Source organism: Mesoplodon mirus (assembly GCF_964341445.2).
Source record: "Mesoplodon mirus genome assembly, chromosome: 2".
NCBI lineage: Eukaryota > Metazoa > Chordata > Mammalia > Artiodactyla > Ziphiidae > Mesoplodon > Mesoplodon mirus.
The window spans coordinates 107,066,626-107,084,534 of record NC_138977.1 but is presented as its reverse complement, the minus strand read 5'-3'; the positions used below and the strand labels follow the sequence as shown (position 1 = coordinate 107,084,534).

Sequence of the window (17,909 nt, the reverse complement as noted above, 5' to 3'; positions counted from 1 at the left end):
GGAGGGAGACGCAAAAGGGAGGGGATATGGAAACATATGTATATGTATAACTGATTAAATTTGTTATAAAGCAAAAGAAAAAAATATACAGAACTTGTATGTCATTTTCCTCTTCAAATGATTAAGTTTGGATGATTTTAAAACAAGTCAGATTTTTAACAAATATTCCTCAAAAAAAAAAACCAGAGTAAGTAAACTAGAAGACAGGTCAGAGGAAATACAGCACAGAGACAAAGCAATAAAACAGTCAAACATAAAGAGGAGAGTGTGATGAAGTGTAAGTCTAATTTAGTGTTTCACTAACGAAGGAGAGGGATTGCAATGCTGAACAAAAACAAGCACGGTCCTACCTCCATGGGGTATACAATCTACCAGCAGGCTGACATTCATCAAATAATCACATAAAATATGTAAAATTATAACTGTGATAAATGAAATTAGGAAAATTTACTAAGTACTTTCCTCAATTTAGACCATGAGTTTAGAGAGGCCCTCCACGAAGAAATGAAGCAATATTTGAGGTATAAATTAACTGGGAAAGTGTTCTATGCTGAGAGAACAGAATGTGCCAAGGCAGGAGAAAATATGGTATTTTTTAAGAATTCAAAGAAAATTACAGGGATGGGCTATGAAGAACAATGGGGCAACAGGGGGTGGGGATGTGTGGGTGGTTCATATGGCTAGAAGGGCAAAATCATGCAAAGTCTTATAAATGGATGTTTGGTCTTTTTCTTAAGATGAGAAGACACTGAAGGATTCTAAGCAAAGCAGGTGAAAATCAGATTTTCATTTGGAAAATGTATTCCTAATAACTGATTGACACTTTTTGAGAACCAAAGAACATTTGGACATCTTTTTAAAACCATTACCAAATTATCATTTTTATAGTAATCAGGCACTTAACTGTAAACATAAGTACAAGTTAGCTACAACTTCAATAAATGATTTAAAGAAGGTCATTATGAATTCACTGTCCCATCAATGAACTTGAACTTCCCTCATATTACTAAGTGAGAGATAAGAGAAAGGTGGTCACTGGATGTCTTTTTTTCTGTAACGCCAATGAAATTTTACATGTTTAATTTCCTTGACCTCAAACTGTTCATGTTTTTTCATTGTTTTGACATTTTTCTCTAATTTTTAAATTTCTAATTTTATTATATTATTTACTGGGTCCAACTAGCTGGATCCTCCTTATATTAACCATTTCTTTATTTTAACCATTTTTTCATTTTTATATCATTTTTTAGATCTCTGAAATTAATGATGTTATGTTTTTATTTTATTCATTACAATTGAGATGAACATGCTAAACAGGGACTTTTATATGAACTTGTATATTTTTTCACTTTCTTCTATTTCTGAAAATAAGTTTACTATTTTAGTTAACTTTTACATTTACTTTCTTTTACCTTTATTGTTCAGAGTATTTTCTATTTGAATTTTCAATTTCTTTAGTTTATTCTACAATTTTTATCATTTCCTAATCTTTTGGCTATTTGTGTTAATCAATAACCTTTATATTACTTTTTAAAAATTTAATCTATTTTAATTAAAAAATAAATGCCTGTGGCTTCCCTGGTGGCGCAGTGGTTGAGAGTCCGCCTGCCAATGCAGGGGACACGGGTTTGTGCCCCAGTCTGGGAAGATCCCACATGCCGCGGAGCGGCTGGGCCCGTGAGCCATGGCCGCTGAGCCTGCGCATCCGGAGCCTGTGCTCTGCAATGGAAGAGGCCACAACAGTGAGAGCCCCGCATACCGCAAAAACAAAATAAAAATAAATAAATAAATAAATAAATAAATGCCTAACAGCACTTTGTTGAGGAGAATGGAGACTTTGGTTTTAAAAAAATGTAAAAAGCAAGTGTTTCTCAAATTTCTCTCACACGTGTTATGACCTACTTTTTTTTTCTTTTTATTTTGCAATAATTACACCTTCACAGGACATTGCAAAAAAGTCACCTAGTTTCTTTTAACAGTAACATCTTATAGAACTATAGCGTAATGTCAAAACCAGGAAACTGATATTGGTACAAACTACAAACCTCATTTCACCAGTTTTACACGCACTCATAGTTGTGTGTGTGCACGCAATCTATTCAATTTCATCCTATGTGCAAGATTCATGTAACCCACCACAACCATTATACAGAACTGTTCCATTATCACAAGGATTCCCTAATGCCTTCATACCATTTATAAAAACCCTGAAACAGAGGTTTTTTATTTACGTGAGAAATTTATTTACATAAGAAAGGGTATAAAGCTTCTCTTGAAAGAGAAAGATTCAGGAAGTTTGTGGATGAACAAAGAAAGGTCAAAGGTTGAGCAATAGGTAAAAAACTTTTTTGAGGGACAGTTGTATGAGAGTAGCTCTTGGTTTAAGAGAAAGACGCAAAGATTTTGTAGAAGTTTTGTTCTGTGTTCTGTGTTCTGTGTTGTCTTCTCTAGGTACTTATTCAAAAAAGACACTGTTTGCTCACGTGCGTTAATTTTAGATAATATGTAATGATGAGAGGGGTACCAAGTCAGGAGTCAAGCAGATCCAGCTTTATTTGGACTACACAATGATGAAGTTTTAAGACAAGCTGATTTAAAGCTCCGTAACACCATAATTAAGATGAAATAGCAGAATACATGCATCACTGTTTTTCCAAAATAAAATTCATCTGGTGTTCCAAAATTACTCAAATGTTCTTCAGATATGCTATATTTAAATGGACTCCTTGTACTCCAATGAGGAGAGGAAAAACTAAGCTTAAATAGCATTTATTTTAAATTTAAAATTATAACAGTATCAGGGTTACACAATCTATATATCAGTACATAGCAGTGCTGATATAGTAAGAAAAGGACTGCAAAAGACTTCATCCAAATCCGTATCTACCACCACTACATATATTATTGACCACTACTTCATAGATTATAAAAGATAAACTCTGTCCGCAAACACACTATATATCGGAATACTGGGTGGGGTGGGGAGAGAATACCAGAGATTTCCTGGCAGTACTCAATTAAAAGTAGGAGACAGACATTCAAAATGATAAAAACATTTCTTAATCTGTAATTATTTTTTCACCCAAAAAGGTTAGCCCTCCTTTTCTTCACTGTGAAAGTGAATTACTTTGATACACCTTACCTTCAAATCCTCCTGAAGAATAGAAAAGACTTTGGAAATCATTCTTATATTCTTTGAAATCCCTAGGGGAGCCCCAAAATTAGCACAATTATCTTTGGGTTTACCCAGTTTACAAGATGCTACAATGGTTTGCCTATCTTTCATGGTTCACATATCCATTTCAACTTTACAACCTTAATATATCAAAATCACGTTTAATTCATAAAGCAGTACATGCATAGTAAGTTATCTATTTAGTTTTAAAACAAGACTTTTGGGGAATATTTGCATATTTACCGAGAAGGGAGCAAAAGTGGGGAATTCTAAAAGGACATATAACGATCTGTTAACTAGGGATACCTACGGGAAATACATGAAAGAGAATGAGAAAAGATTATCACTTTTAATCTTACATAATTATTTAAACTTTTCAATACAGTTACTTCTTTCCTCAGTAACTTACTTAACTATACCATGTCTCAAGTTTGCCTATCTGTAAAACAGGGATAATAAAAATATCAGTCTCAAAGGGATGATACAAAAACACTGGGAAAAATGCCTGGAACTTGGTAAGCCCTCAAAAACCTAATGTTATATTACTTATATTATTACATGTAAGAAAACTTACATCATATTTTTTCAAATGGAAGTATAAGTATATAACAGTATCAAGGGAGATCTGTGTTTTTCATAGAACTCTTCACAGTTCCATTTAAATAATTATGTGTCAGACAGCAAGGACCATACTTGTTGGATTTACAGTACTTACATAATGCTTAGCACATAGTAAATGTTAAAAAATATTTACTGAATGAATGAAATTATCATGTGACATATATATAATGCTGCTGCATTTTAAGTTACTTGTAACCATTTATAAATTAAAACAAAAAAGTATTTATACAGTGAAAGAGAAGCTACTTTTGTAAAGAGGCAAGCATTTAAAACTCAACACCAAAGCAGAGTTTTTCCCCACAAGAACTGAAAATAATTTCTCAAATGAGAACACATAGTAGACAGGCAACCATATTTCTGGACAAGAAGAAAATGGAACCAACAATCTCTACCTTTATTTTATATGACTAGCTGCTTTTGGCTGCTATGAATTATAACAGCAACAAAATAAAAATCCCTAGCAATTCCAAGCATAACAAAAAAGACAAAGAGATATGGGAAATACTTATAATAGAAAGGTCAAATAATCAAGAAAAAGATTCCAAAATAATTTTAGGATATAAAGATTTTTAATAAATTATATCCAAAGAATAATTCACTGTGACCTATGATGGGGCTCTGAGCCATACATTATCACCTGTGACCTCCAAAGGAAGTGATAACTAAAGATATTAGTCTGACAGTCTGGGAGGGGCTAGAGACTAAAAGTCAGCCATGTGAACAGTTTGTGATCAAGCCCCAGTAAAAACAATCAAAATCAAAGGCTTGACTTAGCTTTTCCTCTTTGACAATCATCTATGCATACTGTCATACATTGTGGCCAGGAAGAGATAACACTGTCCATGACTCCACAAAAAGATGATCAGGAGCTCCACGTCTAGACTCCTATGGGAGTCTGTACCTTTGATTGATTTCAATTTGTATCTTTTCTCTGTAACAAACTATGGGCTTGAGCATAACAGTTTTCAGTGAGTTCTGTGAGTCCCTTCAGTTAATTAACTGAACATGAGGGTGGTTTTCAAAAGCCCTGAACTTGCAATGGTGTCAGAAGGGCTGTCTTGCGAAGACTGTTTGCTCAAACTGTACAATTGGCTGAGCTTAGTGAGTTGGTGTCAGAAGTGGGATTTGTGCAACAAATGCTAACCACCTCAAATATGTAGTTTGGGAAAAGAATGAGAGGATGGTGGAGGACAAACCTTTTGACTCCCGGGTGGCCCTCTGGCTGCCCATGGTATGGAACTGTAGCTGTACAATGATCAGTTAGCAGAGGTGAAAGTTACCAGTGAAATTTAGAAATGATGGATCCAACTTGTAGAGATCTGGCTCACTGGATATATAAAGAAATGTAAAAATTTTTAAATGAGCTAACTATATAATCTCTTGATTCTTGTTATATGTAACAGTTAAAAAGAAAGTCAGGGAGATATTGGGGCAGATCCTGACACCTGGCCAAGCTTAGGAAGAAAAAGGTTTACTAACTAGAATAAGGAGATTAGAGGGATGTCTCTTCCAGGAGGAAGGCAAGGGATGGCAATCAGCCTATGAAAATAATGAGGTTTTAGTGAAATGGGTCAGGCAGACTCAACAAATAATGCTAGGCACCAGCACTGGGAAAGGACTTGTACTCTGACCCAAAAGGTCCTTTTGACAGGTTGAGGTCAAAATAGCCTTGGGAAAATGGCCCTCCATCTTAGCTGCTAAGGTTCACGTAGCACACCCATGGGATTCCTAAATACCTCTAAACCTATGGAAGTTTTTCTGGGGCACCTGTAATTTATACCAATGCACTATGACTGCCCTTGCCCCTATGACTGATCAAAATAAGACATATCCTATAATATAGTTATAATATTAATATAATTAATATAATTCTCAATACTCCTTGTGTACTCCCTGTAGTAGAGAAGTGGGCCTTACTTCTTAACACCACACAATGGAAAACAGTCTTAGTACAAGCTTGTGAACTAAGACAGGGTGATTGATTTTGTTCTAAACTGACTTAGAATCCAGAAAAAAATGAGTAAGGGCCAATTGTTAACTAAGCCTGTCCATAATAATATCTGATATATGGGCAAGATTCAATTCTGTTAGGAGCATAGCAAATTCCTCTGTAATACTGACTGATTGTTCTTTAGTGAAACTTAACTGCCTCATGACCATACTATGATATGACATAACACTGTCACTGTAAGATTCAATTACCTTATGTAAGTCTTATAATAATACTGATAATTAAATGTATCAGAAAATTGAACCTTCTCAGAAGGTAATACTTATAGAAAAAGAATGGTCTGGGGAATAACTAGATTTAGCTAACCATCAGCTAATTTCTATACTAAATAGTTCTGTACAAGTTTATCATAAGGTACAAATAGTGGTAGATCATGAGAGGAAATAAATAATAAATTACTACAAGAATATGAAAACATATGTAATGGCTTTATAAATCAGATGAGCAGTTTCTTTAAATCTATCCCTACCCTACACTGGCACTTCCAAATGTAGGGTATGTTCATACTGTTACTATTACTGTAACTGTCATATAAATGCTATACTAAATGCAGATGTCTAGACAAATATGACTATTTTGCCGTAAGACAGCATAGGCTAAAGGCTATGGGGGTGGCCTGTCTAGTGAAGAAGCAACCCTACCTTCCCAAAGAGAGGTCTGGCCTGGATTTCAGCTACTGGGAGGTGATCTTTAGGCCCCTGTGATAAGTGTCTTTGTTTGCTTCAGGGCTTTGGCCACTGGACTGTCCAACAATTAATTTATGATGGGGACTTCGGATATTTCAATATCAGTTTCAACTTCCAGAGTAAGTGATAACTAAAGGTATTAGTCTGATCTCCAGAAAGAAATAGAAACTAAAGCTCAGATATGCAGACAGTATGTGCTTGGGCTCCAATGAAAACTATGGCCAGCAAAGGCTCGAGGGAGCTTCTCTGGTTGGCAATACTCTGCAATTGTCACACTTTGTGGCCAGAAGAAGATAATGCTATCTATGAATTTCATGGTCCATGTGTAGACCCTCCTGTACGTTGTGCCCTAGGCATCTCTTCCCTTGGTTGATTTTAATTTGCATCCTGGCTCTGAAATAAATCACAGGCACAAGTACCCCAGTTTTCAGTGAGCTTTATGAGTCCTTGTAGTGAATTATCAAACTGAAGAATAGGTCTGGGAAACCCTCAAACTTGTAAGAGAGGCAGTCTTGTGAGGATTACACCTAAAAACTGTACAGTTGGTTAAACTCATTGCTGTGCTATACAGAAGTCTTTTTTTTAATTTAATTTTTAATTGAAGTAGAGTTGATTTACAATGTTGTGCCAATCTCTGCTATGCAGCAAACTGACTCAGTTATATACATATAGACATTCTTTTTTCTTTTTAATATTCTTTTCCATTATGGTTTATCACAGGATATTGAATATAGTTCCCTGTTATACAGCAGGACCTCGCTGTTCTGAGGTTTTTATTTATATATTTTGTTGCTTAACCTTTACAACTCTACATGGTAGGTACTACTATTATGAAGACAGTGAGACATAGGGAGAATAAATAATTTAATCTCATCCCGATATTAAGAGTAAAGGGCAGAGTAGAGATTTGAACCAGGAAATCCAACATCAAGGCTTATGTTCTTAATATATTACATTGCCTTCCTAGATGACTGCTAGGCTTCTTTCTGTTGTCTTTTTCAGCAATTACATTCTCTGAATCTATGACTAGAAGATCTCTAAGGTCATATCATGCCATGTAAATCTATGAGTAAACAGTAATTCAGACTGAATTAAAAACAAATCTTAAATAATCTTTATTATATTTTACTTGGTCATTGTTTCAATTGTCATTTTTATTAGAAAGTCTTAATTCCTTGTACTATTAATAGATATTAAAAATGCTGTATTAACATAAAAAGCATATGTCAAAGTATATCAACAGTAGCCTAAAACAAACTACTAAACTAATTCATTTGAAGAAAACTATTTCCAAAATAAAAACTGTAAGACAAACTAATTACATTAGAATTTCCAATATCTTCGGAAATAATAGTTGTTTTTATTGAAAAGACATTATAATCAGGCATATGCCTTCCATTCTAAAAGAATAATTTTAATTACTTTATAATACTTTCTAAGTACATAATTTTAACACCACTATAATCAAGATTTGTGTTTTACTTAAATTTTATTTGTCCATGTTTCTCTAAAGTATTCATCATTATAATTTTTAAAGCTGCATAATCTCTCAGAAAATTAATTCAACACCATTCACAAATTTTCAGACATCAAAGTTGTTTCTTTCTTTCTTCTTTAATAGGACTTAATGAACAACTTCCTGCATGTAACATTATACCTTTAATTTTTCTATCTGCAGGACTATCTGGCTCATATTAGGTATCTGATAAACATTGGCTGAACTGACTAAAATTTTTACTTTTTTAAGAGTTATTTTATAAGGATAATTTCCTAAGAGTAGAATTAATGAATCAGAGTAGAAACTTCTTTATGGTCCTTACAAAATAATACTTTCCCCCCAAATAATGTCATTTTATGACTCACAAAAAATGAAAGACATGCTCATTCACTGGAATCCTTTCCCGTATTAGACTTTGTCATTTAAAAAAATTAATACTTTACTATATATAATTTGATCTCTTAAAGTGCTTTACCTTACTGAGAAATAATAATCCTGAAGGTTTATTATCTTTACTACCATTTCATTATTTACTGAAGTACAAAGAACTGTAAAACTTAAATTCTAATTCTGAAAACTCAATTATCGATATGTAAAAACTCTGTAAATGAATTTATGTGAAAGCTCATTTCATATCTGGAATGTGGCATATCTTCATATTTCAGTAAAATTTGGTTGAAGTCATAATCTAACCAAGTTTGGCAATGTAAGAGACATAAATGTAAGTTTGTCCCAAAGAGAGGTGAATTCTGTTCTACTTTGAGAGTGTTTCTTTCAGAACAGAGAGCAACTAAAAAGTATTTTCACTAGGCAAAAAGCCTAAAGGAAATATATTGATGAAGGTTCACATGCTTATGATCTGATATCCTGGTCAAACCAGAATAACTTATCTAGCGAAGGAAAAGTTGCATTGGGAAGAAGTCAGAGCTTCCTAAAACTCATTCCAGAAATTCAGATAAATTACTGCAGATTGGCATATTTAGTTGACAATGAAGATATAAGTTCATTTCCCCCCATGACAACTTAAGGAATCACATTTGTATTTGATTAGAAAAAGGGCATCTATTATAAATATTTTTATTGTTTGTTTTTGACTACTTGTCATGTAAAATTGGTAACTTAACACATTTTTACCACAACTGGCTGATGATGCTCTCTTGTCCTTTGATCTTAGCATAAAGTAATAGCCCAGAAACTTGCTATAACTCCCAGTGGGGTTCTTTTTCACTAGCTGGGATAGAGTAAATCTATCACTTTAAAATAAGCATTTCCTTGGGCTTCCCTGGTGGCGCAGTGGTTGAGAGTCCGCCTGCCCATGCAGGGGACAAGGGTTCATGCCCCAGTCCGGGAAGATCCCACATGCCACGGAGCAGCTGGGCCCGTGAGCCGTGGCCGCTGAGCCTGAGCGTCCGGAGCCTGTGCTCCGCAACGGGAGAGGCCAAAACAGTGAGAGGCCCGCGTACCGCAAAAAAATAAACAATAAAAAATAAGCATTTCCTCACTGTCAAGATGGGTAAGGCACTGTGCTAGAGTCCTAGGGTGTTAGAGATGACTAAGACATGATCCTGTCCTCAAAGAACTTACAATCTAGTAGAGAAAGACAGACATGTAAACAAATAGGTATAATACAAAGCAGAATGTACTAGTTGTTAAAATAAAGGTACAAAAACAATGTTCTACAGGAGCACAAGATGGTAAAATTAATTCTGGATGGGGTGATCTGGAAGGCTGGGCCAGCAGAAAAGTAGTAGAAAATTCAGCCCCTTAGAAAATGCAGCAGTGTAACAGCCCAGCTGGGTTAGGGTCAAAGCCCCACTCCCCACAGAAGGTTTTCCTAAAGGAGATGGAGCCAGGGCCCTAACCCAGTTAGGTAGGCAATTCGTTGATTTCAATTATGAATGCAACACTTTCTTTCCCTGGTGCAGATAAATGTGATTTCATGAGTATTTTGCTTCATTAAAAAATAAAATTTAACAACATATTAAGTAACTTACATAAAAATGTAAGTTACCTTGGCCTCCATCATCAAAATGGCCTCAGGTGGTACCATGATCCTACAGGACCAAGCCAAAAAAAAAAAAAAACACCACTTCAGCATGTTACATATGTGGTGCTCCAATACATGTTCTGCTATTGATATCCTGGGAAGAAAGATGAGGAGACAATTCCAGAGAAGTAACCTGGGTATTATACTATCCCACATTTTATTGAAGTTTTATTTCTTTTTAAACTTTTAAAGTAAACTTTAGAATAGGTTAATAAGATAAAAGGATTTTTTTTTGTCCTGTCATGATTCCAAAAACCAGCAGGTATATTTCTGGTTTCCACTGATTTCTTAGAGTAAGAAGGAGACTAGATAATATAACCAACATGTAATATTTAACAGATACCACACGAGGTGTGAAACAACTGGAAAGAAGATAATACAAACATATGTTTAAGTACAAAGGAACAGGAAAGCAACTATCAGGTGCACAGAATTACAAACACTTAATTCTCTACAAAAATCTGTAGAGAATTAAAAACAAGACTAACTTTCTACTGTGTTACAGCCTATTACTACCTCATATATATCCCTAAAATAACGCAAATTTGTATGTATAGTATTTCATTATGCTATATGAATTTAAAAATTCTGAGTTTCATAACTGCTGCTTGTAGATTTCCTTAAATAAGCCTCACTTTAGTGAACAGATAAACAACAGACTCTTAGTCACATGTATTATACATAAATGAATGTTTGCAAAGTCTTATGAAAGTTAAAATGATTATTTTCTAGAGTATACCATGCATTCTGATTTTAATTGTTTGTTCTATTAATTTTTACACCCCCTGAAACAAACAAAGAAAGGAAACAGGAAGAAAGGAAGACACTTCCTGACTATCTGAATTAAGGAAGATATCACATTAGATAGACTTTCTTTAAATATAAACATACAATTCAAAAAGACTTTCTCTCATAAAACTAGCTGAGCAAACCATGAAACAAATACGACAAAGAATTACAGTATCTGTAATAATATTTTAAAAGTTCATAATGTTAGAAAAACACAAAACCCTAATAAGTAATTGAAAAAAACAGTTCACAAAAATATAAGTTCCTAATAAATATGAGAAAGTACTCATGCCATTAAAGAAATGCAAATTAAAACAATAAAATAGGGCTTCCCTGGTGGCGCAGTGGTTGAGAGTCTGCCTGCCGATGCAGGGGACACGGGTTCGTGCCCCGGTCCGGGAGGATCCCACATGCCGCGGAGCGGCTGGGCCTGTGAGCCATGGCCGCTGAGCCTGCACGTCCGGAGCCTGTGCCCCACAACGGGAGAGGCCACAGCAGTGAGAGGCCCACGTACCGCAAAAAAAAAAACAACAAAAAAACCCAATAAAATAGTATTTTAAAATATCAAATTAGCAGATATAAAAATAATAACATTCAATTCTGCACTTCTTAAACTTCTTAAGCTGTAAAAATCCTCCTTTTCCAATGTTTGTTTGGGCTTTACAAGATGTTCTGAAAATAAGTAATCAATGCTTACAGGCAGGGTTGGGGGGAGTTGGGGGGTTAGGGTCAGGGTGAGATGAAAACACTCATACACTGGGGACAATAGTAGTAAGTACAACTTTCAAATAATTTGTGGAGAGTATTAGCATATTTTTAGATTTTTCTTGTTTTCAAGTTCATACCCTTGTGATTCTACTACCGTGAATCTAAATTTTAAAAATAATCAGATTCAAAAAATAATAATAATCAGATTCAGACAAAGATTTACATATTTATAATGATATTTATTACAGCTATTTATAATCACAAAAAAATAGAAACAACTACAATACCAAACCTTAGGGAAATGGATCATTATAGGATCAAATATTATGCAGCCTTTAAAAATTGAGGACAGCTCCATGTTGGACCCAAACTGAGGAGCCCGGAGCTGCCGCCGGGGGATCGGGGCCGGGGGCAACCGGGGGAGCCGTTGCCCGGGCCTCCCGCTCTCCGTACAGGCCGCCTCCCTTCCCGGCCCAGGGGAGGAACAAGAGCAGGGATGTGAACAGCAGTGGGAGTCAGAGTCTCGGGAGCCGGAGCTGGAGCCGGAGCGGGCCCCCGCCCAGGCCCCCCAGCCCAGCCCAACCCAGCCTGTGCGCCCGCGCGTCCTCCCACCCAGCCAGCCCAGGCCCGCGGGATTGTTAGATGGAACACGGCTCCATCATCACCCAGGCGCGGAGGGAAGACGCCCTGGTGCTCAGCAAGCAAGGCCTGGTCTCCAAGTCCTCTCCTAAGAAGCCTCGTGGACGTAACATCTTCAAGGCCCTTTTCTGCTGTTTTCGTGCCCAGCATGTTGGCCAGTCAAGATCCTCCACTGAGCTCTCCGCATACAAGGAGGAAGCCAACACCACTGCTAAGTCGGATCTGCTCCAGTGTCTCCAGTACCAGTTTTATCAGATTCCAGGGACCTGTCTGCTCCCGGAGGTGACAGAGGAAGATCAAGGAAGAATCTGCGTGGTCACTGACTTGGATGAAACCCTTGTGCATAGTTCCTTTAAGCCAATCAACAACGCTGACTTCATAGTGCCTGTAGAGATTGAAGGGACCACTCACCAGGTGTACGTGCTCAAGAGGCCTTACGTGGATGAGTTCCTGAGACAAATGGGGGAACTCTTTGAACGTGTTCTCTTCACTGCCAGCCTAGCTAAGTATGCTGACCCTGTGACGGATCTGCTGGACAGGTGTGGGGTATTCTGGGCCCGTCTGTTCCGTGAGTCCTGTGTGTTTCACCAGGGCTGCTATGTCAAGGACCTCAGCCGCCTGGGAAGGGACCTGAGGAAAACCCTCATTCTGGACAACTCGCCTGTTTCTTACATCTTCCACCCGGAGAATGCAGTGCCCGTGCAGTCTTGGTTTGACAACATGGCAGACACTGAGTTGCTGAACCTGATCCCAGTCTTTGAGGAGCTGAGCGTGGCAGAGCATGTCTACACCAGCCTTGGGCAGCTGCGGGCCCCTCAGCCTTCCCTGCTGCCAAGCAATGGCCATCCCAGTTGGGGACTTTCCTACACTGTGCCTTTATGATCAGCCTGACAGAGTGGAATCTGGAGCATCTCACCAAATGAGACCTGGAACTAGAAGTGATCGGAAAGAGCTTTAGGACAGGTTAGATGCTGAGTGGGCAGATATCAGACCAGCGATACCCAGAGCTGCCTGCTCCCTGAGTTGGGTTCCTGAGATGTGAGTAAGTGCGTGTATTTGTGTGTGTGTGTGTGTATGAGTGTGTCTTGCCTTGAACTGTGGTCCCGGGATATAAGTGTTTCAGGCTGGGGGAGAAAGCGGATGATCAAGACTCTCCCCAAGTTAGTCTGTCTCCTCTCCTGTCCCCGAGAGCCACCGAGCTCTATAGGGATGAAGACCATTGAAGGCTCCGTCGCCAAACCTATGGCCTTTCCTCAGTGTTGTAAGGCTTATGCCACGGAGAAAGGTAGGGTCAGAGGCTGCCTTCGGGTGCCCCAGGCACACATCTTCCTGAAGCCTTGCTCTAGCCGACTGCTGCAGACAGAAAGACGACATTTCTGGGAAGATGAAAGCTTGTATCCAGAACTGGTAGCCCCAGTGGCCATCAGGTCCTGTGGCCCAAGGGCTGCACTAGCCTCTGGCCGAGTGCCTGGCTCGGGCCCTTTCTGTGTCTCCCCAAGGCTTGGGTGCCGGGCCTGCCTTCCTCACCACCTAGCCATAGTCTTTTTTTTTTTTTTTTTTGTGGTACGCGGGCCTCTCACTGTTGTGGCCTCTCCCACTGCGGAGCACAGGCTCCGGACACGCAGGATCAGCGGCCATGGCTCACGGGCCCAGCCGCTCCGCGGCATGTGGGATCTTCCTGGACCGGGGCACAAACCTGTGTCCCCTGCATCGGCAGGCGGACTCTCAACCACTGCGCCACCAGGGAAGCCCTAGCCATAGTCTTGAACCTGTGGGGAAGGAGGTCTTCTCCCTGGAAGAGGACAGATAACTGATTTCTGTTATTTTGACTCTGTTTTAAAATTATCTTTCAAAATGTGGAGTGTTGGGGCTGTTTTGTTTCTGACAGAGCTGCAGTCCTGGGCTTGAGGTGAGCGTGGGAGGCCCTGGGGGTGCAGGGAAGAGGAAAATCCCAAGGGCATGAGTGTGTGTGTCCCCTTGGCTTATAGGTCAGCTGGGCTCAGGATGTGTCCCTAAGTCTGCTCTTCAGGCATTCTCTGCTGGTGCTGCCACAAGGACTTTGTCCCTAAGTCTGGGAAGGGCGCTCTGGGTCCCACCCACCTGTTTCTTGGGCAGGGCTCTTTTCTCTCGTGTCTTCCCCCAGGGCCAGGTGTCTTCATCCTTCCTGGCTGTTGCCTTTTCTCTCCAGGGTCTCAGGCACTCCTGCGTTTCCTGGGCTGAGGGGCTGGGTGTTCTCACCGTTTAGTTTGCCAACGTAATGCACACGCCTCCTGCCAATGGTAACAGGTGTGAGTGAGCTCTTCACACACCTGCGTTTTGCGTGTCTCTTTGCTTTCAAAGTTTCTTAAATAGTGAATGCTTTAAAAAATAAGTCACAAAAAGGAAGTTTCCCCATAATGGAAAACAAAAGGGGAAGTGCTGCTGTAATTGGGAGCACAAGGGATCCCCCAGAGGCAGCCCCACTTCAGCATCACTGCCTTAGCCATGGCCTCCGCTCCCTCCCTCGGGTGGGAGGGGGTTCCTATCCCCCTCTCTGTTTTCCCTGGAGGCAGATGTCACAAAGCATTTGTAAGTTGCTTCAGGTGCAAGAACACCGCCCACTCAGGACTTACCCCCATTATCCTTTTCAGACTGGCCACACACTAGGGCAGTCTGAGGAGCTAGCTGGGACCAGGTGGTGGAGCAGCAGCTTGGTGTTCTGACCACCTAGCATCCTTCTCTAGCATTGTGATGCCACCTCCCCTCCTTGTCCCAAGTTTGTGAGGCTTTGTCTTTCCCTTTGGTGTCACATGAGTAGAAAAGGGTCCCCAAAGCCCATGTGATCATTTCCCAGGCATCATTCCCTGGTGCCTGTGGGATCCTGCTTCATGCAGGTAGGGGAAGAGGGCTCCAGGGCTGGCCAGGAGCAACACCTCCTGAAGGAAAATGGGAGCTTCTGATTCTAAGGCCCTGGCCTAGGCCTCTATCCTAATATTGCAGGAGGGGCCTCTCTCCCAAGCCCCATCCTAAGGGTTAGCCCTTTGGCCAAATCTGCCATGGGGTCCAGCTATGCTTTTCTGACTAAATAAGCAATAAGAGGCTCTAAGCTGATCCAGTTCCGAGGCCCCTTTCTGCCCTGCTTTGGGTCTCCTTGCCTCCAGGTGAAAGAAGAGCTGGCGCCACCTGCTTTCCTATCAGACTTGTCCAAGTGTTCCAAGGGACTCGTGACCAAGTCCAAGACCAAGCCCAGGATGGCTTGGTGGGAGTGTCCCCGCTGCTTCTGCATGAAGCCCGGCTCCAGAGGCCTCGTTCTCGCCAGAACCCTGCCCTGCCCCCATGCAGTTCCTCACCGGAAATGCCACACCCCCACTCACCCTCTCCTCCCTTTGCTGGAGAGGCAGCTCAGCCAAATAGGTCTAAGCAGGGTCCATCGGTGTGGACCAGAGCCAGCCTGAAGTCATTATGCACCTTCTGGTCTCCAGTTTCACAGTGTGTTAGGGGCAAGAGATGACTGCAAGACTTGCTCCTTAGAGGAATCAGGCCAGACTCAGTTTTGGAGGAAGGCAAGATTGAGAGGGAGCCAGTCCACCCCAGGATCTCTTCCGGGGTTTCCTACCAGCCCTTCCTGTTTGAGGCTGGTCTTTGGGAAGCAATAGGCCACCAGGCCTGGTCGACCCCAGTTCACGCTGTGCCAGGAATCTGCCCACCTGCCAGGTTCAGTTCTTTAAGGTGCCTCTTCAGGGACATAGTGTGTCTCTCTGATTGGGCTTCTAAATCAAAAGCCTGATGTTCGTGTCCCTCTCATAGGGGGAGCTTTGGACACAGGACCGGTTTGGAAAGGGTCAGGTAAGAGTTTCCACTCTGCACATTGTAGAAGGGACACTCTGTAGGTCCATGGGTCCCTTACTATAGCGAGGTTGAGTAAATTTGCCTTCAGTTAACCTGGGACCTTCTGTTTAATTCCCTCCTGCCTCCCAAAGATTTTGCCCATTTTATAAATTCACTTCTGTTAACAGTGGCCCAGAAACTTCTCTGTGCTAAAAGCATGGGAAGTCTAAAGGCAGTCATTCCCCGGGAAATGGATCCCATTCTGTTTTGCTACCCCTACCCTGTTCATGAGGCCTCATTCAGTAAGGCAACCCCCCCTGTAAGGCTGTCCTGTATCCCAGGTCCCAGACAGGTCAAGCGTCTGTGGAAAGTAAACCTGTTTTCCCCTTCAGGTCTTCAGTCGGTTACTTGCCACTACTGTCCCTCAGTCGCCTTTTTTGTAAAATGGGGTTTTTAGTTTTGTCCTTTTATTTTAATACTGGTAAATATTTGCATTCAAGCAGGGGAGGGAAGGCAGGGGTCTGGCCCCCTGCCCCATTCCTTTACTGCTGTGGGGCTTGCCCCTGGAGCAGACCCTCCTCTTTGCGCACCGTGAGCTTCTTTGCTTGTAATATCTCAGATTTTACATGTTCCATGTCGTACCACGTAACCCCCTTCAAGATACCGTTCGGAGGGTGGGGGAGATCTGCTTCCCACTGTGACTGGGCTGTCGGGTTCTGACTACCTTGCTTACAGGTTCATGGTTTGATAAACTTGTATTCAAAAACTTGAAATGTAGGACGCCATTAAGTGTGTTTATATTTTTGGAATATTTGTACTACTTACAATTAATGAATAAAAGTGGGTTTAAAAAACCCATCCGTGAATGGGGAAAAAAAAAATTGAGGACAAATGTATAGGATAAAACATTAAGTAAAAAAAAAACCCAGGATCTAAAATTTTAATGCAGCTTCAGCTAAAACTATGATTAAAAGAAAGCACAGATTTTGTATCCTGCTGCTTTTCTGAATTCCCTTATTAGCTTTAATGTGTGTATATCTGTGTGTGTATGTGTGTGTGTGACCACACAAGGTCATACCATCTGCAAACAAATAATTTTACTACTTCTTTTTCAATTTAGATGCCTTTTTTTCCCCTTGTCTAAGTGTCATCCTTCTCTTCCGGAAAAGCTTCCAGTTTTTTCACAACTGAGTAGGATGTTAGCTAAGCAGAAGGATATAAAATCAGCACATGGAAGTCAACTGCATTTCTATACTATAATAATTAACAATCTGAAAATAAAATTAACAAAACAATTTCATATACAATAGTATAGAAAAGAATTAATTACCTAGGAATTAACCACAGAGGTGAAACACTGGTACACTGGAAACTATAAAACACTGCTAACAAAATTTAAAAGAGACATAAATAAATGGAAAGATATGTGTTCATGGACTGGAAGGCTTACTGTTGTTAAGAGATCAATACTATCCAAAGTGATCTACACATTCAATGCAGTTCCTATAAAAATCCCCATGTTTTGGGCTTCCCTGGTGGCGCAGTGGTTGAGAGTCCGCCTGCTGGTGCAGGGGACACGGGTTCATGCCCCGGTCCGGGAAGATCCCTCATGCCGCGGAGCGGCTAGGCCCGTGAGCCATGGCCGCTGAGCCTGTGCGTCCGGAGCCTGTGCTCCGCAGCGGGAGAGGCCACAACAGTGAGAGGCCCGTGTACCGCAAAAAAAAAAAAAAAAAAAAAAAAAAAAAAATCCCCATGTTTCTTGCAGAAATAGAAAGATCCATCCTGAAACTCATATGGAATTCTCAAGGGACACCAAACAGCCAAAACGATCTTGAAAATAAAAAAAGTTGAGGTGCTTATACTTCCTGATTTCAAAACTACCTACAAAGCTTCAGAAATCAAAACAGTGTGGTACTGGCATAAAGAGA

General features: G+C 40.2%; 2 protein-coding genes across 10 annotated transcripts in view; one reads left to right on the top strand and one right to left on the bottom strand.

Annotated features, from left to right (window-relative positions):
• JMJD1C (jumonji domain containing 1C) overlaps positions 1 to 17,909 on the bottom strand; it is a 331,205-nt gene that overhangs the window by 167,154 nt on the left and 146,142 nt on the right. The window lies entirely within an intron of this gene.
• On the top strand, positions 11,549 to 13,336 carry LOC309814482 (carboxy-terminal domain RNA polymerase II polypeptide A small phosphatase 2-like). Its single transcript, XM_082640408.1, has one exon. The coding sequence runs from the start codon at positions 12,178 to 12,180 to the stop codon at positions 13,054 to 13,056; it is 879 nt and encodes a 292-aa protein (XP_082496534.1). The 5' UTR covers positions 11,549 to 12,177; the 3' UTR covers positions 13,057 to 13,336.